At 46.7% G+C, this 21326-nt stretch overlaps 1 protein-coding gene across 3 annotated transcripts in view; it reads right to left on the bottom strand.

Annotated features, from left to right (window-relative positions):
• Positions 1-21326, bottom strand: part of Duox (dual oxidase) — a 256715-nt gene that overhangs the window by 62323 nt on the left and 173066 nt on the right. For all 3 annotated transcript variants that reach the window (XM_084595542.1, XM_084595541.1, XM_084595543.1), the window contains exons 9-11: positions 17429-17507; positions 16360-16456; positions 10999-11171 (exon numbers count right to left, since the gene is read on the bottom strand). In XM_084595542.1, coding sequence (XP_084451668.1) covers positions 10999-11171; positions 16360-16456; positions 17429-17507 — 349 coding nt within the window. The remainder of the gene's footprint in view (positions 1-10998; positions 11172-16359; positions 16457-17428; positions 17508-21326) is intronic.

The following is a 21326-nucleotide window of genomic DNA, read 5'->3' as shown; positions in this document are numbered from 1 at the left end:
GCATCACGCGACTTAACACTGAGGGGGCTGAGCGAGCGCATTGAGTAAGACCACGGTGCAAGAATTATATTATTCTTACACCGTGAGTAAGACAGTGAGAAAGGGGGGTGTCTGTGGCGGACGTGGCGTCCGTTGCTCGGCAGCGTTGCACAAGCGTGTGTGCGTTTGCTTCGCGTCGCAATGGATGAAGCCGGGCCATCTAGGCCATCTGGCACTGCGGCGCAGGTTCGCCGTGCTCGACGTGCTGAAGTACAACGATTACGAAGGCAGAACCGGAAAGCCGGAGGCCCATAAATCTGCAGTTAAGTTTGCGGGCTTCTCCCAGAAACGAAGCGCTCACCGCGGGTCCATTGTCCCGGGGGAGATTCCGAAGGGGCGGCCAAGGTCAAGTGGCAGCTTGACGCGAGTTTATTTATGACGGTCGCTCAGGCGGCCGCTCTTCGAAAAACGGGCGACGCCTTCGGTTCAGTCCGTTCCGATTCTCGGAAAAGTCGCGTGCCGGAAGGAGGCAAACCAGAGCACTCAAAAAACATAGCATAAGCGCAGTGGTTGTGGGTTTGACGCTAACTGCTCTGTTTCTCGGTTTGAGGGGAAAGGGCGCGGAGGCCATAAATCGCGGCGAACACGGGCTGGGAGAATGCGCGGCAGAGGGAGCTGCTGTCGGTATCTTCTCGGGAAGACGCCAGGACATCATCATCATCATCATCAGCCTGACTATACCCAATGCAGGGCAAAGGCCTCTCCCATATTTCTCCACTTAACCCGGTTCTGTGCTAGTTGCATCCACTTGACCCCTGCGAACTTCTTAATCTCATCCGCCCACCTAATTTTCTGCCGCCCCCTGCTACGCTTTCATTCCCTTGGAATCCAGTTTGTTACCTTAAGCGACCGTCGGTTATCCTCTCTTCGCACTACATGTCCTGCCCATGTCCATTTCTTCTTCTTAATTTCCACTAGAATGTCGGTAACTTGAGTTGTTTCTCTGACCAACTGTGCACGCTTCCTATCTCTTAATGTTACCCCTGGACATACGTCCCTTTAAACCACCACCCGCGCGCAACCGACCAAGGGCCGCGATCGGAATATTTGGGCCGTAGGTTTGTGTGTTGTGTGTTTTGGAAGCGCAACCGTTGGCGCTGTTTGTCTTTGTGACTGCTGGCCACCTCTTGCGTGAGCAGAGGGAAGATATTGGAGAAAGTGTAAATTGCAGATGTGTGTGGTAATGTATGAAAGGTATAACGGGGATAAGCGGTGCTACGCAGCTACTTCGTATTTGATTACCTATTCAAATCGGCCATATTTCTTTTTCTTAAGGACTACTTGCGTAGCCTTCGCTGCGTTGCACCCGATGTATGAAACGGAGTATAGGTGTCCTCCCCGCTAGCACAGGCGGACGTGTCACTGTAGCGGGGCGGGTTTGAGGAAGCCGCTGCGCGTCGAGTATAATAGATGACGTCACCGTCACAACTGCTTAAGCCATGCGTTGGAGTCAGACGAGAGAATAACGCCTGTAATAACCCTAATATCTACTCGGCAAGGACATAACGTTTCAGGAAATGAAATTTTATAAAACGTCTGTGGAAAATGTCCTGCATAACAAAATAAAGGATTTACCGCTAGAAGATGCTCTTTTTGTAAAGTATGCTGGACAAGGCATTTCAGCTATGAAAGGTTAGCGGAACAAAACTCTCTCAAGGTTTTCAGTCCATGGTGGTATAAAACCATGCTTTCTTCCTTGAATAAACATTAGTTGGAGGTTGGCGCTGTGTGTGTCTTCTTTCTCTGTCCTTGTCTTGGTGCGCTACATTTTGTTCCCTTCGAAATAGTTAGATGCACGAATAACGAACGCAGGTGGTCGAAATGACCGGAGTCCTCCGAGATGGCGTCCCTAATACCCTATACCGTTTTAAGACGTAAAACACCCTCCAACTCCCCCCCCCCCCCCCCCCCCTATCCGAAAAAAAAAATGTAGGAGAAAGAGAGGAAAAGCTTTATTTGGTCAATCAAATTCCACGACCTCTAAGGCTAGGAGTGGGCCAGGATCCTTTGGGACCCAGCCGTGCCCTATAGGTTTGATTGATCGCCTATTTTTGCTTGTCTGGGTTTTAGTTGAGCATCAAAGCCTAGCCCTGGATTCCGCATTTTTTTCTATGATTGTACATGTCCAATTTGCTAATCTCATGCAAAGTTTGCATCTTCCGTCGTATTATCGCAGGTACCACGTGCGTAATTTGTATAGGATTCGAGTACGAGTGCATCTGCAACGATCTCCAAATCACTTCCTTCTTTTTGCTGAGCATACTGTCGACTTTTCGATACAGCTTCCAGATTCCCTTATATTTCATCAGCCTGACTTTGCGTTGTGTAGATGGGAGGGGAGAGCTGGCTCGGAAACTGAGGCTCCGAGCACGTTCATTTGCCCTCTCGTTCTATGTCAAATACTGGTGGACGGGAGCCCAGATAAGGAGAATTTGGCACTCGGTATCCGCTCTCGTGGCTCCGTGGTTAATAATTTGGGCTATTGAACCGAAGTTCCCGGAAATAAACCCGACCGCAGCGGCCACGTTCTGATGGAGGCGAAATGTAAAAGGTGTCCTTTGGCTGTGCGGTCTCGCTACACGTTAAGGATCCTCAGGTGGTCGAAATTATTCCCTAGTTTTCCACTATGGTACCCTTTTCTTTCTTCTTTCGCTCCCACCTTCGTCCTCTCTGTTATCACGCGGTTCTGGTGTCCGTCGAGAAGAGTGACAGATACCTATCGTATAACGCAATCATCTATTTGGTTTTTCTCGAAGTTTTTTGTTGCAGCCGCAAAGACGTGATCGCAGTTGTAACTTAATCGAGTATCGAGGTGGCTGCTAGTGCAATGGCCATTTCTGCTGCCACTATGGAATTATCCCTGACCATGCAGGACGCGTGTATTTGCTTCTTTGGAGAAACACAACACTAATTTCGAAGGACGTAACCTATTTGTGAAGAGTTCTTTAAAATTCTTAATGTTTCATCGCTGTTGTTATCAAGGAAGGAAACAAGACCTTGAGTACCACGTGATTACGACCGCATCAATACATATGTGAGCAGCATAATCGATTTATAAGCGCCGCATGTCGTGCTATGTCCAGTGCACGTGTCGCAAGCACTCCTGATTTCGCCTCCACCTCTATCGCTTGATCAAGGATCTGCAAGCGCTTTTGTCTTCCTGTAAACTGAGTTGGCAGAAAACAGAATAAAAAAAAAAAAAGAATAGGTATCACGAGACTTACTTTTATTCTCTCCACATCTGCGGCTAACACCGCATGTCTCACTCGATGCAAATGTTACGATTGGCGCGGGGCGACAATGAGGTAGCTAGACATTGCTTTTAAACAGCCATAGCCTTTTTTTTTTTTTTGCCACTTCTCAATAGTGAGCAATGTTGCTGGGCTACCACGAAAGGGGAACTAATGGTGTCCTGGCGAATTGTCCACAGGATACACCTGAGTGTAACATAGCGTATTATAGATTTATATTTTATTTATGGTATACCCTGTCCTGTCTCCCCTGTCGCTCAGCTTTCTTCTCCCTTTCTCTTCGCTACCTTATTAGGTGCTTCAGGAACTAAGATAGCAGATACCAGGGCGACAAATTTCTAATTCCTTTGATTATTATTTTAATAAACAATCACTATACGACTACTACTACTGTTGTAGGGTTCACTACCAATTGCACTTTTCTGCAGCTGATTCGAAAGCGGTTATGAGCAGATTTCACAAATAAGCGACGCTTGTAATGATTCGCGCTCTGGTATTTTGTCTTTTGCTGACTTTTGATTCGTGAACATGGGATTGCATTTTGTATCGTGCCAGCGAATAGAACTGTTCCATTTCTATTATCTCAGTGTCAGAACAGGTGGGTTCATGTAACAACAGAGGAATAAAATAAAGGACGGGAAATAATCTGTACGTGATGTAGCTTGGGGTTCTTTTCTGCGTCCTGAGCTGTCTAAAGAGGGCCGGTGGCCCGGCCACCCAGCAATCGCATCTGTGGCGAATTAACGATCAGCTGATGGAGACTCTTATGCAAAGCAGACCGAGGGCTATTAACAAAGAGACTAAAAAAAAAGAACTCAAGTTCCCCAGCAACGATAGGGGTTTGAACAGCTAGAGCCTCCCGACTACAACCCCGATGCTGCATCGCAAGGCTACATCTCAGGTCGTCTCCGTGGTACACCTGAGACATTGAAATGTTCCGCCACGCTGTGGTGGTGCGATGGTCAGAGCACTCGACTTCTGTTCCCAAGGATGCGGGATCGAACCCCGGTCGCGGCAACCGCTCTTCGATGGTGGCGCAGAGCCAGGCGCCCGTGTGCAGTGCGATGTGCACGTTAAATAACTTCAGGTGGTCGAAATGACCGGTGTCCACAACGGCGGCTCTCCATAGCCTTAGTCGCTTTGACACGTCGAACCCCATAAACTAAATATAGAATATTTCGCATGCAGCCACCCTAGTGCTCGAGCGCACATTCACAGCGTTTGGGAGGCGCATCGTATAATCATAGCTATAATATTGGGTTGACCATAGCGCTTGCTTGTGATGAGCGCCGCAAATTCTCGCGACATGTCGGCTGCAGTAGTTTTTGGTTCTGTTCAGCGAATCCACAGGCTATATATAAAATGGAGGAAGGAGCGTTAACCGCCTGCTGCACGAAATGGCACGTCAAGTGAGATGGGGAAGGAAGCCATGTCGTTCATAACCATTTACTACTCCACACGGGCGGAGATTTGTTCATGGCGTGAGTGACAAACAGTTCGCACGTGCGGCCTCGCCTTCGCCTATCGCTTTTCTTTTCGTTCCGTCCTCCTCGTCCGCGCCGCCTCAGCCGTGTCAAGGTGGTGCGCTGTTTCCGCGGCCATCGGAGGCAGCCACGCGTTGCACGCGCCGCCTGCCAGCGCGCAGAGGCCCTTGACCCAAATGAGGAGGGAGAGGATAGCTTCTCGGGTGCCCGACTTTTCGCAGCAATCGCCCTCGCCAGTTACGCAAGAGCCTCCTCTCCACCTCGTAGGACGTAACAAGCGCCGGCGCGGGGACACCTCATTCTGCTTCGCAGCGATCGGACGGTGGAGAAGGGAGCAGCAAGGTGCCCTATGGAGCCACAGGAAACGAGGCTCAGACAAGCGACGCGCGGTTGTGTAAATCGAAAACAAGACCGAAGATGTTGCCAGGATAGAGCTTCGTTCCGAGCGTATGTGTAGCGATATATGCGTCCTGTACCACCTACTACTTACCCAAAACGCATCTTGCCCAACGTTTCCGGCTTCTACGACACTTCAACTAAAATTCGAGCTTTTCGCCAGCCGAGGAAACTGTCTGTGCTCTTCCGGTGAACATGTTCTGCTGAGGTAAAAAATTCTGACGGACACCTAAGCTCCACCTTTAAGGGTATGACACGATAGCGTAGGCTACTTACTACCCGACGTATGAAGCTCCGCTTTAACCAAGTCGTATGAATGCGCCCGCCTGCCTGACTTTTAACGAGGACATGGATAGGGCTATACATGCTTAGATGAATTAAATCATACCAGCCAAATCATTCTCACGTCGACATGAATATGACAGAACAGCGTTCCTATAAACCCGGGCCGGCTTGCACGATAAAGTCCGAGCTAACTCCAGACTTAAATGGTGTCTTTAGAAAGACCAAGCTTATTTAAGACGGCTCGTGTTCCGAACGTCGAACGCTTCGGGTTCATGTTCACCAGAGTGGCTTCCCAGAACAGCCTCAGCAACCACTTGGGGCATTTTTCCTCGTAACACAATCTTAAGCCGCAAAAAGCAATGGCACGGATTTTACACAATGCAAAATTGACGGAATGTGTACATCTTACAGCAGGGACAGTGCCAGCGCATCCCTGTATTTACCTAATTTCTCTACTTAGACACCTGGCGTCCTTGTGTCTTAACCAAGACAGCACTAGAGTCGTAATCATACAAGCGACTTATTCAAGTCAGGACTGAAGCCCAGTCTTGACTCCAGTCTTAAGCGGCCATGCTAGTGGCCTATTCTTTAGACTCCAGTTAAGTCTGGACTTAGCTAAGGCAGTCTTAAGATTGTTTTGTGCAAGCGGGCCCAGATTTTTTTGCCGCTCCCGGGCGTGGCCATTTTCTGCCGACTAGCGCGCCGCCGCGCGGGCGCTTCCTTGAGAACTGCGGGGCCACGGTAGCGCCGCGGCAGCGCCTGCTTGGTATCCACGTTCAGCTAGCCTTCGCGCGCTCAGAGCATCGCCAAAAATATTTTCACCGCACGGTTGTGTTGGAGCAAGTTTATATGCATTGTAGTAGAGTTAAAATTGACTTGACTTGTTATTTATGGGGTTAAGTTTGACGTTCGCGATAAATGTGTTGGTGCTCAACACGAAGCTGCGCTATTATTGCCGCTTCGTTCCCTTACTGGTGATGAAGCGTTTGTAAACAATTGCAAACATTACTCTTACGTATGACTCGCATGTAATGTTTTCAATATTCTCTTTCAATATTCTCTTCCTTCATGCCAGCAATTTCGAACCTCAGCTATTAGACCACGATGTCGTTTGCGTGGTGTATGCCAGCCACATCAACAAATTGTCGTTTTGTGTTCATCTTTGGCACCATATTGAAATCTAGCACTTCTTGCTCGACAAGGCGCTCCATAGAGTTTGACCAACTAGCATCAAACTGCTTGCACCTACATGTCTACTTCCGATCACTCATGAAATCTCCCTCCCAAGTGTACATAGGCTGCCCTTCCCTGTATTAGTATCTGGACAAAGTGCTCATTTAATGACTGCCTTCTATTGACTGCTGCGAATACTTCAAATTTTAGGCAGCTCGGAACACTACTGCACGAATTCTAGGCATTTGGTAGAATATACAAACATATAGTGACAGGACTAGTTTATATCTTTTCTCACAAGCAACAGGGAAAAGAAATTTCTCGTCCGACGACATTACACATTTGTTTCTGAATAGCTTCTTTTTAACTTGTCGAAGCGTTCTTTTTTACAATGAAAAATGTACGTCTCCGCTACTGCGATACGTCTTTATGCCCTACAGTGCCGCCTAAATGTTCATAAGAGTTGATATATGTGCATTGTGCTCTTAATTTTGCTCCAACCCTTCAAAAACCCAGGAAATGTGGCAAGTACAGTGCTTGAAGTAAATACGCTTGTAGCACGGAGAGCTCATTTTCCAGAAAGCTACATCAACGTTACAACCATTGCTACAGGACAGTAGCACTAACTACAGGGCGCCTTCATAAGAGGCCGTGCCGCAAGAATTCGTGATGTATCCCTTGACATCCTGTCTTCAGCAGCTGCGGCACGAAATAAACTCGTATTCGCTGTATATTAAGTTCATAGACTAGAAGCATCAGTTTCAAGACATGACAAAACGAGGAGGCTTGGTCTTTAGGGGCTCAGTTAATCGACTACGCAAAGGGACCATATTTCAGACGGGTCCTGGTTCGTACCCCTTAATTTCCTTACTGGTAGGCACGAGTTCTGGAGTTCGACTTCGGCCACCTGTAGTGGAATAAAAAAGATAATTTTCTATCCCAAAAGGCCACAGTAATCCAACTGAGATTAGGCGCATACGCAACTCATTTAGGAGGGATCAAACCAAACGCAAATGCGTGGTTTGCACACTGCAAGCTGTCTTTGTAAGCATTTGAAATGCGCTGCAGCCGCAGCCGCCGATGTCTATATATTATACTGCGCAAAGCGACAGCTTAACTTTTAGTGAAGTACGTTTTGGCTGATCCCTGGCTGATGTCTCTCTTGAGGCCTGTGTGGTATTGGTAAATAAAACAAAATAAAATAAATCTGCGGAAATTTTCTTGCGGAAAGAGGTATGTAGGCCAAACAGGTGAATGTATCGACCCTCATCTACGCCAACATGATAGATCATTGAAAAATGCCCCGTCTTCCAACCTTGCCCTGCACTACAGGAAGTGCACTTTGAAAAGTGATCCAAAATTCCCTGGTAAAAAACTATGCGCACCTGTTTTTAACAACACTAATATAATCTACAGGCATAAGGACCAACTAACCAGGGAGTTATCTGAAGCATGTCACATTCATAGGAAAGGGCATAGTTGCGTGAGAACGCCATCGGTTCTCCTTCATGATAGCGAAATTGTATATCTGGATTCACATGATTAGACTGCTGCTTGTTTGGGTGCGCATGCGTCCTGGTCCTTGGGAAAAAAAAGTATATTACCTGTGCGTTTTTCAAATAAACTTCAGTTGTTAAAAAAAAAATAAAAAACAGCGTTTGTCCGTTATTCTCCTCTGTTTGTCCCAAGTAGCGACGCTGTTTTTTGATTTTGAAATGCACCAATAGCTCAGATTTTCGTTCTTCTCAAAATGAATCTCTACGCTGATTGAAGAACTGCATATGAGCGAAAACTTTAGGCTGAGAAACTCGTCGCCGGGTTCCCTTACGATGAACAGCAAAATACGCTTCCTTTTTGAGTGTGGGGCTCTGCTACACTGCAAGAGAGAAAACTGCCACATGAAAAAGTTGCTTTGTGTTCTGGCACTACGTACATGCGAATGTGTTCAATTCCTCGGGATAGAAATTGACTACATGTGCATGCCTTTTTTCCTGGGAAAAAAACTTACCTGCGCCCACAGCATTACGAATTGCGCCGGTATCTAATGATAGTGGCACAATGCTACTTGGGATAAAATTCTAATGCAAGCAGTTCACAGAGGTGGTATTTCTGATCATTCGAGTCAGATTTGAAAGTTTTACGTGGGGCCAATAATTTCAGAATAAGGTTTAAAACTGGTCCTGGCGACAGCTCGCTCGCCTCACGCAAGCCTCCCCCGCTGACGTCAGAAGGGGCGTGCCCGCTCACTGGACGCTCCCACGTTAACCTAGCGGGACGGGGCGTGGTGCGGCCCCGCCGCGACTTTTTTTCTTGAGCGCCAGCGTGGGTTTAGTTGAGAGGGAAGAGTAGGGGCATTATTTTTGATCGCCCACATGTTCTTTCGTAATGAAGTTAGCTTAAATGTTTTTTGCATTGCGGAAAGAGTTCTAGTAAATTCCAGTAAATAGCATTTCATGGGCCCTATAGCGCGCATCGAAAAAAAACGGCTACGTCGGAAATAACCTCGAAAAATGAAAACAACATTTTTTTAGCCAAAGACACGCTAATGCTCCTCTTAGGTCAGTGACGAGAGGAGGGGAATAAGCAGGACTCCGGTACAGAGCACTGGCGGCAGGTTCAGCTTGAAGACACAAGGAAAAACCCCACTCATAAAAACGAAGAAAACGTGAAAGGCATGTCCGGGCAAGGTCGCCGATCCAGCGGTGATCCTTCACGGGAGAGTTGTATTATTGGCTCAATATCTGACGCAGTTTGATGTATCGCGGACACATCGGCGCGACCGCCCGAGGCTGCCGCTAAGTGGCACAAATGAGTTGGGTGGAGTACCGAGCCAGCGGCTAACAGCGCGACTGGCAGATAGACTGCCAAGTTTATTAACAAATCGCTTCGGCAATGACCCGTCTGAGCTTCCGCGACACGCTATCAGCGCACCTTCCTCCTCTCATCTGATGGGCATCGATCACGCCGCAACGAGGCGCCCGATCAGAGACGGACAAGGCGCCTTGTCCGGCACTGTCCCACGGCAGCAATAATTGTCCGAGGATCATTACAGTCGGCATGAAAGATGGATGGCCCCTGGAACACGATCTTTTTAACCTCAAGCTACAACGTTGTTTCCTTGTTTTTATGTTAAACACATCTACACGTCGATCTGTGTGCAATCAGCTACTGCAGCGGCGCCAATGGCAGCATATACGGCTGACATGAAACACTGGTGGGTCTGTTCAGAACAGCGCAAAATCAACACAGGACGGGAAAGGGCGCGCAAAAGCCCAACAATTTTTTGTCTTTGTGCGCCATTTCTGGTCTTGATTTCTCGCTGTTTTCCGCAGTTGTGAACAACCAACTCGGCCGCAAGCTTGCCCACGAATGTCATTGAAGGACAACCGTCCACCACGGAACAAATTAATTTCAATATTTTCTACGGTTGCAATAAAATCAAGAGTAGAACTTGGTTGGGGCTTGTGGGCCAATAAATAAAAATGTTGGCTAAGATCCACTGATTTGCTAGGCGTAACGCGCGCTCATCGGTCGTGTTCTCAGCTCCATTTTCGGTTCGCATCGCAACTCTTGCGCAATAAGCCACATCAGCTGGGACATCGGCGTAAAAACCGCAGTGACTGATGCTCGTGTTTCTTGCAACGTAAGCACGCTACACTTGGTCATGTTCCTGTGTGGAAATGGTGAAACCGAGATACTTGTGCTCTCATGAAGAGTAGGATACGCGGGTTTATACTTGGAGTACGCAAGTGGTTTACACGGGCGCCAACCGTGCATCCAAGAAATTTGTCAGGCTGTACCCTAGCTAAACACTTCAATTTAGTGGAGCGCATTTGGTTACTACTTGAAGCGGGCCTGAGTGAACAAACAAAGCCTTGTGATCTCGTTCTGCGACTCGCACCCATATCATAAGCTTAGTTTAACGTCACTGACGCCTACTTGGCAGAAACATTCTTAAAAGTTACAAAGTAACGATGATTATGTATGTTACTACACAGTTACGTTAACAAATTTGGTAGCATTTAAACGCATAAGAGCGAACGTTCTCACGTAACCGGACGCATACAAAAGATCAACAACAACATACAAAAATATTTTGCCAGCCTGTGCATTGAAAATTTTCATTGGGTTTCGGATAGAGCTGGCGTCTCAAATAGCATTATTTAAGGCTATCGCCTGCATTTATGCTAATAGGTCCTTTAGTGTACTTTGAGAAGCATCTTTGTAAAAGCAATTTATGCAATACTGTTACGAATTGACAAACTAGAAATGTTCGCGTTCCTGCAGCTTGTATCGTGAGTGATAATGCCAAGTATGACAACTGTTACAGCCGCCGGCAATGCGCGCAGGTAAAGTCCGGCGTTACTCGCCTCGGGGTTCGTGCTGGCCAACTTCTCGTTGATCTCCGTCCAGGTGGTGACAGGCGGCAGACCCAGGTGACGTCTGACGGTGTTGTAGTCGGGTAGCCCATTGTCCCGGCCCCGCATAATGTCCAGTGCCGCGAGGTCGCGACGCGTAAACTCCACAGGACCGAACAGCTTGTCTGCGACAAGGAGAGAAGAGCAGCGACACCCCAGGAGCAATGTTAGGATACAAATTTATTAAGAAAAACGGCAATTTCTAGTTATGGTCCACTATACACGACATGTGTACTACGCTGAACAGCACACGAAATTTGTTATTGATAAATTCGATGTGTGTTTTATACAGGCGCATTGAAATTCTTATCTTGTTTTAATGGTTAGCTTCTGTTAGGCAACCAGGAATAATTTAACAGCGGACTACTTTCTGTAGCGAAGCAATTGTGTGTATAGCTGCTGCAGACTTGAGGTGTGTCCGACAAAAGCTGCTTTCTCGCGAGGACTAGTTCCCCTAGTGAACAGCGCCTGCCTGTGGGCACAAATGCGCTCTGTTCTTTGCTAATGCGTGTGCAGTGGAAAGCTATGTGTTGGGCCCTCGGGAATAATGAGCTTCATCAGGCTTCCGTCTTCGATGGGCACTTGCGCAGTCCTTCTTAATGGATGATGGGTAGTGCATAATTGGTTGCTCAATCTTCCTGACCACTAGGCTCCTTTAGCCGCTGGTGACACAATCATAATAGCTATAAATTCAGTGCAACAAAACGCGGCGCTCGAAAGAGAACATCACAAATTTAGAAATTTCTGACTATTTTGTGCACGTCAGCCTATCAGCTGGGACATCAGGTGCTGGTTCCGATTTTGTTGTAACTCTAATGCCGATAACAAACGCACTAAACCTAAAGATGTAAAAACGAGCGGTAGCATAAAAGTAAAAGAAAACTAGCTACAGTCGGTTTCCCAGTATGCGAGAGGTGTGCTTCTTACTTTCTCTATAATCACTGGATAGGTTCTCAGGATCGACGTTACTCCTGAATTCGTCTCAACACGAATTAGGCTGCAAGCGCCCAAGAATTTCGTCGAACAGCCGGGTCGTGAGCAGGCGTGGAGTAGCTGTGCATGATACCCAGAGGGAGAAAAGCCGGCACAAATGGAGCAGCATGACCGAGTCGTGAGTGGCGACCCATGATGAGCGGCTCGTGGCCCCAGGCAACGCGTGATTCCTGGCATCCCCCAGTGGGAGCATTCGTGGCGGCGGTGCACTGGCCACTATAGAAGCGGAGGAAGGTGCCCACTGAATGCGCCGCACTCGGTTTCCCTTTGAATGAGGCATGCCGGAGTAGTCACACTGTGACGTCATCAGACCAGATGACGCTTCCGAGCGCTTATTGGTGGTTGAAGTGCGTTATGTCATTAGACCATGTGACAAAGACTTGTTGGCAGGTTCGCTGAGCACATTACACGGTCGAGCGCGTTAAGGGCTCGGCGTAAAATGGAAGCTGTGCGTGGTTGCATGCAAGTTACATATGGGAGCAAGTTGCTGCAGTCATGGAACTGGAGGCAGGCCCATCGCGCGCTTCGGAATGCGTCGGCGCAGCTTGAGATACCCGAACTGTGTCACACGAAGACACAAGAAGCGCGGTGGTGCTACTGTGAACAGCGAGCGTCGTTGACGTCGCAGACCAGGAGCAGTTGCTAAGGAAGCTGAGGTCGAACGGTTGATGCGGGAAGCCAGCGCCGAAATGAGAGATTGGAGTGCAGAAGCATGGGAGATGTAACGAGAGAGGAACGCGGAGGCGAAATGAACGAGACGTCGAGCCGACGAGGAACAAAGGACCAGGTAATCAAAAGCAATGTGGATTAAGAGCGAAGAAGAAGCCAAGGAAGGCGTCAGCGCCCGGAAACATGAGAACAACCGAGACTGCTGTTTCCAGCGGCCACCAACAAATTCAAGTGGCACAGCCGTGGCCAGTGGTGGGATAAAGGCGCAGATGAGAGACAGAACCTCAGTTTAAAACACGTTCACCGTGACACGCGGTTCATGAACGGAGTGGTTCGGTACCTAAGCCAGAGAAACGGACAAAAGAACTCCATGTGATATGCCTTGCATGTGGATACCTCTTGGATGAAATGAATGCACTTACTAAAATTGAAGGAGATCACTGAAATGTCTTCCTACCGTGTGTGCTCTGTGGTAGTGCACAAGAGCGCAAAACGCTGTTCTATATGCCCCATTATAGCACTTAATCCGCGATTAAGTGCCCCGCCCCTACTCTTCCAAGTTTTATGCCGTTGCGCGAGCCCGTTAGGGATCTTTCTTTGATAAGGAGAGCACCGCCTTCTGTCAAGGTATTCGTAAGCACCCAAAAAAAGAAAAAAAAAAGCAGGCGCCTGGAAACTGTCGAAAGCATATCGCATATATAGTTCGAGTGTGGCCGGAGGCCCTGAGTCACTAATGCCAAAACTATCTACGCCATCGCTGTGTCTATAAACAGCTTAAAGAATCCGGGACGTGAATCACTGACGCCATCTACACATTGCGCTTCTCTGCAGACGACACGCACAGAAAGCCAGGCTGCAGTCTTTCCGATTTGCAACGTCGAAAGAACATGTAAGACAACTCGCTTAAGCTTTTTATCTCCTGGTGCTATCGGCACGCATGCACTCACTGTGAGTTCAGTATTTTGTTACATTCACATACGTTTAATTTACAGGTCTGGCTCCCTGACAGCAAACAAGCACAATGCTTTTGATAGGGTAATTAAGTAACAGCCTGAGATAGTTGCGACGTGATTCGTAGCTGATAATGTTCAGATATGTATGAGCAATAACTCACAAGCGCTGTAATTAGGCTCATTGCGTTTTTCCTTTATAGCTCAGCTCTTGGGCGCCCGTTCCTGAATTGCGCTTCGTTTGCGTTGTAGTCAGTGCAGTAAGTGGCTCAAGTGACCAGTCGTGGAAGGTGGTAGCAGAGCGAAGCGCCACTTGCCATGACTAGCAAGTGGTAGCGCAGAGAGACGAGAATCACATCCCCACGTTTAAGAACGAGGATGAGAGGCAGCATGTGTTTGATAGCTGGGGGAGGGGCATGGAAAAATCACAGAATTGCGCAGCCGAAAAGTGGCCGCCATTTGTATAACGGGAAAGATGAGTACCTTCCATAAAAAAAAAAAAAAAGAAAAAACTTGAAAGCTTCTTAAAATGAAGACTGCCTAAAAACATCAAAGATAACAATGCAATTAGGTGCATTTATCCAGGAACGCTATATCGTGTTACGTAAATCAACAGACGATTTCGCCACAAACGTGTCTAGTTCTTAGCGACACAGTACGCCTCAAGGGTTTCCGGGAAGAGAGGGAAATCCTTGAGGCGCTCTGTATCTTTAAGAACCCTGGCATGTGTGCATGAAAAAGAACCGTCTTTTGCATTACATAAAACGAGAGATCGTTCCTGGATCAAGACATTTAATTGAGTTGCCATCTTTGCTGTTGTTTTTCTACTCTTACGCGTGTCAGAATCATTATGTAGCAGACAACTTTTAAGCGATATCTATTTACTTATTTATTTTTATTTACACAATACTGCGGACCGAACTATTGGAGTGGAGTACTATTGGAGCCTCTAATTGCCGACCACAACATTTCTCGATGCCTTTAGCAATGCCAGAGTTTAGAGCATGTTTCTCGACGACTTTATCTTGGAGGGCGTTTCGCCAAAGCCATTTTTTTTTTTTTTTTACCTACGATGCCATTTTTTTTGTTTCGGTTCCGACTGCCTTCAAGTCTAGCTCCATGCAACTGGAAGCTTCGTTTTCGGAATGTTGAACGCCCCATTGACTCGGTAATGACCGGGTTGCCTTTTTTCTGCATTCAAGCGGACAAACTGGCCATGGAAACAAACAACTGTTTGTTTCCTATTGTTTGTTTATCCTACTGTTTGTTTATCTATTTTGTTCAGTTGCCATATTACTCATTTGTCTCTATTTTGCCGATGCAATTATGTTCTTCATCTTCTTTGTATTTCATTTATATAATGATGTGCAAAAGCCCCTCCCCTCTATAACGCTTCTTGTAAGCCCTGAGGGTACAAATAAATAAATAAATAAATAAACATACCACGCTTAAAGACAGAGTCATTGAAGCAAGATTATATAGACTATTGGGAGGCAGTCCTCTTTTGAACCGATCTCCGATACAGAATAAACGCCTCAAGACTACTTGAAGAGAGCGAGCTTAATCCTTGCTGTTATGGAGCGTTTTTATTAATTTCGGTGTGCAAATCTGCATATGAAATAACAACCTGAATTGCTAATAGAACCTGTGATATGGATTTGTTCGCGACTACAACACAGGGAACTGCATTTAAGTTAGCGAGGCATGACAGTCGTTAACCTCTGACAACGTTGCGTTAAGTTTAACGAAACAGCCCCCAATCATTAAACGCAGCACTTATGAAATCTACATTACAGATTTCAGCGTTAGCGTCAACGCGGCGACATTAATTTTTACTTATGGTGCGGTCTGGCGGCAAAGCTAATAATTAGTTGTAAAACGTCTGCTTCTTGACCGACAGTTTCACGGCCCGATTCCTAGCATTGTGGCAGTTGTTCTTTAACATATTTTCATATAGGGGAGGGGGGGGGGGGGGTAGAGATATGCTCAAAAATAGACAGTACGGGGCCAGCAGGATCGGATATTAGGCAGGGTGCATTGTGCCTATATCGACAACACTCGGGCGGCGTCAGCTATATCTTGTATGTAGCTCTGCAGTTATCCCGTATTTCGTGCAGTCTGTCCATATTTGTACTTACCTGTACTTGTAGTGCTATCATGACTTAATGCTGCTAAAGAGGAGTATTTGACGTTTTAGAATAAAAAAGAGAGAAATGCAAATGAAGCGCATGCACCCTCAACTGCAACCTATGTCGTTTTAACGAAGCCCTGCGAACGTGCCTATCTGGCCTCAGTATAGAAGCTTCCCAGATTCGATTCCCTCCTTACCGTCTAGTCTCAAAAGCGCTGTACAAGTTGTCCGGAGCTATCATGAATTTGTCGACTATCAATGCTCTGCAATATCACCTGCCAGCTATAGAGATGCATGCTCAAGACTTTTCACTCACAACGCCGTTAATGACTGCGTCGGATTTTCCGGCTGGTGGGGGAATCAACGCTATTGGTTTAAAAGGTAGCGCTGTGCAAGTTATGTCGTCCTAAGATACGGGAGTGCTGGGCTGAAACTGAGCAACCTTGCAGGTTTCAACAACAAATTCTGAGAAAGCCGCCTTCTATATTTAATAGCCCACGTACACGCAGGCCCAGCTCCAAAAAGTCGCAGCCCGGTTCAGCGACGATGCCCCCTCACGTAGCATCTCACCTCTGACGTCAGAGCAAAGGATGTGGTCTTCTTTTTCGGCGATCTGCGACGCCATTCCCAGGATGAGCTCGTCGATACCGGAGGCAGGCAGCACTTCCTGCGGCATTGCGTCCAGACAAGGAAACGCTGACACGTGCACAGGCGGCCTGTTTGCAAACTGCCCTGAATAGCGGAGGGCACTGTGAAGCCTATGCTTGTTGCAAAACTGCGGCTCAAATCACTATGCTGGCTTAGGGGACACGTGTGGCGCTGTATGCGTTAATGAAGCAACTGAATATTCATTCATGTCAGCAATTCCCGCAGCGACAATGCTCAAACCTTCAGAAATATCACGATGCCATGCCGTTTATTACGCCTCATCGGTATAGGTGACTGAGATGCTCGAAAAAATAAATGTTTTATGAAGGCTTCAAGAAAGATTACACAACTGCTGCACACTTGGTAATTTTCCCGGTTCGATCACGTCCAAGCTCACCTTGAATATTAAGTGCTGGAGAAAAGCTTATCTTAGAGTAAGTCGTTGCGCGTAAAAATGTCTTCTCAAGGCAAAATGGGACGATATGCAAGCGAATAGACAAACTTACAAGACAAATTGAGGCTGACATATGGACACCACCGGTTGTCACAACAAACGTAATCCATGATGACGACCTTATATGCTTAGACAAGGAATCTTCACACTGCTTTTATGACAGCACATTTGCGCTCGTATATTTAAATACGTTGCGCATAAATATGATGCCGGCTACTAGTAGACATATTCACTGAAATCATTGAGAAGGGGCCCATTATTTCGTGTTAAGAGAGTGCTTTTACGTCGTAAGCAACACGAGTACAACCAAGATGTATTTGAAATTAGAATTTTTTTTAGTGTATTACGTTTGCTAAGTACTGGCAAATTATTTGTTCGTGCTTCGTGCAACGAATACATGAAACAAACGTGTTGAAAGAATTTATAAGACACGTAATAAATCCAGACGTAATGGTCGTATTCAAAAACAGTCATTGCAATATATAACGAAAAGAGCTACATTTCGGTGGTTGGTATATCAATCTGGTGAACACATACCTCAGACAGCCACCACGTCGAACACAATCGCAGCGCCTTGAAGCCATTCTTGGTATCCAGGAAATGGCATGATCCATCCCTGCATTCGAAAAGGGAACGAGAGGTTGTGGTAGAGTCAGCATATAGAATTTTACCGCTAGGCAACAACTTACGGGAGGTGACCTTTCCCTTTTTGCACATATAAGTTAACAACATCCAGTTAAAGCAGATGATTCCAAGCTGTTCTTTTCATGGGCCAACATCGCCGCGTGGTTCAGGTGCCTCGGAGAAACGCCGTCCGCAGAGTGCTAACGCATTTAACGGTTTGCACATAAGTGCTATTTGGAGGTAAGCAACACTAATAATGAAGGCTAAAGAAGTGATATAGTATACGAGAGAACACTGTGGAGTCGTATAGCAGTGGTTCGTGACGGCACTTTGTCGTCTAGTACGTGTTCCATTGACATCATTATACCTACTGCGAGATGATGATCTTACGCTTGGAAGAAGTAATCATATATTGTTTCTAATGAGCACAAATTTTAGCTTGCGTGTTCAAGTATTATCCGCTCATCAACGGCTGTATTAGTGCTAGCCATATTTGGTACAAACCTCTGGCACTCATTATGTCATTACCTTCAAGCAAGGCTGATGAGACATTCAGTACAGAAAGACTGATTTTTTTTTTTTTTTTTTTTTTGCGTGCCGTGGTGTCGAGACAGACCCATAGTGCAGCGCTATGCATGAATTTCCTCTGACTGAAGTCCTTGAATGCACCGCAACCAAGGCACACAGGAGTTCGTGAATTACCTATAGCTCAGGTCGCAATATAACAGTAGGATAACGCTAAAATAGGGGCCAGTTGGTTCGTTACCTTGAAAAAAGAAGGGCTATCAGGTACTACAAAAGCGACAAGGAAGGAAAGGACGCCGGACGACACAAACGCGAACTTAGAAGCGTTCTTCACTTCTCGAATTGAAACGATTTCAACACATTGTAAGTAGTCATGATAAAAAAAAGTGAACGTCATAAATAGGTGCATGTCGATCATTGGCGCTCATTTCTTCATCTGTCGCAAGTGTGGGAAATCCTTCTGGTATCTACCTTTTAAATTTGCCTCTAGCGTGTCTAAAAACTCCGGTTTTAATGCGATAGTCCTGGACTGGAGTGGATGCGAAAGACTCACCTGCATAAAGGGTGTACAGCAAACTGCTAGTAAATAATTCAAGTTGAAGGACGTTTAGAAAAGGAAATTCCGACTACACTGCAGAATCTGCAGTGGAGAAATGCGAAAGCCTGAGCGTTGCTGCTGCGCACGGTACACCGCGCCCCTCTCAAACAGCTTTTGCTAACAGGGACAGGGCTTGTGCCCCACAGTGGAAATTTTCTTTCCTGGACGCGCGTTCGTTGCAGTGTTCCTGTAAGTGTGGGAATGGAGACACAGCGTCGCTGCTCTCGCGTGGCGTTTTCACAGCCATTCTCATTCAACATGTCTGTCACGTAACTTTGTCACGTGACACACGCATTGCCACGTGTCTCGAACTACCTTGACGGTACTCGAACCCGAGAACTTTACGGTAATTGAACCCACTCATCACTAATCCCTTATCCCTAACTCCATTACAACTAATCTCTTATTACTGATCCCTACCACTTGTTCCGTTACCATTAATCTCTTATCATTATTCTATTATCACTAATCGCCTTATCGCTATCCCCTCTCTCACGAACCATCATAACAACACCCATATCACTAATCACCAATCACTAACCCCTTACACCTAATCACCAACCATTAGCCCATATCAATAATCATGAATCACTAATCCCTTATCACTACACTATATCATTTAAACCACTGTCACGTCGGCCTCACTTTTTGTATACACATTTCGGCACACCGGCACATTGGTTATGGACCGGATCCTCGTCTGAGATGTTATGTGACTTGTGCTGGATTACCTTTGAATCAGTCTCAGCTGATGGACAATTCCCGTACATGCCACTGATGAGCCAAGAGAGGCATTCGCCTTAAAATGCAGCTGAGAGCGCATTGGTGGCGTTTTAGACAGAGACAGTAAAACAGACCAGCCAGAGCAACATTTTAGAATTCTAATGGGCTCACGTTCATCAGGCTGCAAGATCACGGTCACATTTATTTACGTTCTTTCTTCGGACGAGCCTTCAATGATGCTGAATTGGCTGTGATTGCGTCGCGTCGGTATGCGAGTATGCGTGCATGCACGTGCGGGCGTTATTTGGACAGAGTTACACTCCTTCAAAACACGTTGGCTTCCCGATGAAAAATACGTGGCAAGCTGGTTGTTCTTTTTCTGCAGCAGTATACACGGTTACGCCCAGGCCAAGAAAATGTACTATCAGCAGGATGCACGAGGTGTGTCACGCCCCTTCCCGTTACCAGGGCCGGCACGTGGCCACTGGTCTTGCTGGGCAACTCGCGGCGGCCTCTCCCACCGGACCCCGCTCAGTTATTCACGCCGGCGCACCCAGCGTCCTGCGGATGGGCGAGGCAGAAGCAACGGGGCCTGGAATTGGCACATTGTGCACGCGCACACATCGCATCACCATACGCCGAGAGAAAAACCCAATGCGGGAGCCACATTTGCCTCGCCGGCGAAGGGCAGAAAATGAATCTTTCGGGCGGCAGGACAGGAGCATGAAAGAGCAATGACCACAAGTTCAGTGCAGTTCTAACTCGGATCATAATAACGCGGTAGCGTTGAAGGCCCCGTTATCTAGAAGATCCGGCGTTGTGAGCGCAAAATTGCCAGCACGCAGGTGGTACCCGACAAGTGATCTTGCCGACCATTAGTTAATACTTTTGAGACCACATCATCTTTTACGTATTTAAATTCCATAAATTCCCTTTGCGCGAGCACAGCGGTATGGCATTCTCAGCAGTTCGCACCCAGCATTACGTAGTCGCGGCAGTTTCGGATTTGACGTCTGCGGATACACCACTGTCGCCGCGTCTAAATGCCCTTCGGCAGATATAAATTTATAGCCATCCAGGTGGTACTGAGAGTGAGTGAGATTTAGCGATAACAAGCAGAGTAAAAACTGAAAACCGGCTTTTCCGAAACCTGATAGTGTCTTTCCCTCCGGCTTTGCATATCAATGTCATCGCACATTTTCGGGCTCTAGTTTTCGATGGCTACCAACACAGCATTCCTAGTGCACATACAATTTCCGGGAACTTTCGCGATCAGAGTATAGCAAGCTGTGTAATGCACAATGACGCATTTAGCCTTGTGTTGACAGCTCCCGCTGGCAAGCTCTATAGTATTTATTAGTTTAGCTATTTACTTATTTTATTTGAACATACTGCAAGCGCAGTGAAAGGTCCTACGGGAGGGGCAACAATTACAGGAGAAAGTGTGAAACAAAGTACAAAACAAGAAGTTAATCAAGTACAATGTAGCAAAACAGCAACTTAGTGAACGCTCTTTCCTAAGGCATGACCAAATGCTGATAAAGGCAGTTGATTTCCCGCAGTTACGCGCGAGAAAAAAAGAAAATTTGAAGAATTTGTTCTGGCAAAATAAGGTGTAATGATTCACTGTGCCTATTTCTTGTTGCCCTGGACGTTACCTGTTCAAGATATAATTTTAAAGCCATTGACAATTTATTATATTTAGCACAAAGAGAAGTTTTAACCTTTGTATTCTGCGCCGAGATTCAAGGGACTGTATGCCATGCTGAAACATTAGAGTAGATGGTGAGTCAGTGGTGCCTATATGTGGAAAATATAATCCGAACAGCCTTTCGTTGAGTTCACTGCAGCGCATTAATGTTAGGTTTTGTGTAAGGTTACCAGACAATGCACACATACTCAAGTTTAGGTCTAATCATGGTGCTATATGCCAAATGTTTAACGTTAGAAGGAGCTTGTTTCAAC

Source organism: Amblyomma maculatum, chromosome 2, assembly GCF_055883805.1.
Source record: "Amblyomma maculatum isolate TAMU_Amacu chromosome 2, ASM5588380v1, whole genome shotgun sequence".
In the NCBI taxonomy this organism is placed as follows: domain Eukaryota; kingdom Metazoa; phylum Arthropoda; class Arachnida; order Ixodida; family Ixodidae; genus Amblyomma; species Amblyomma maculatum.
This window is presented reverse-complemented; position numbering and strand designations above follow the sequence as displayed.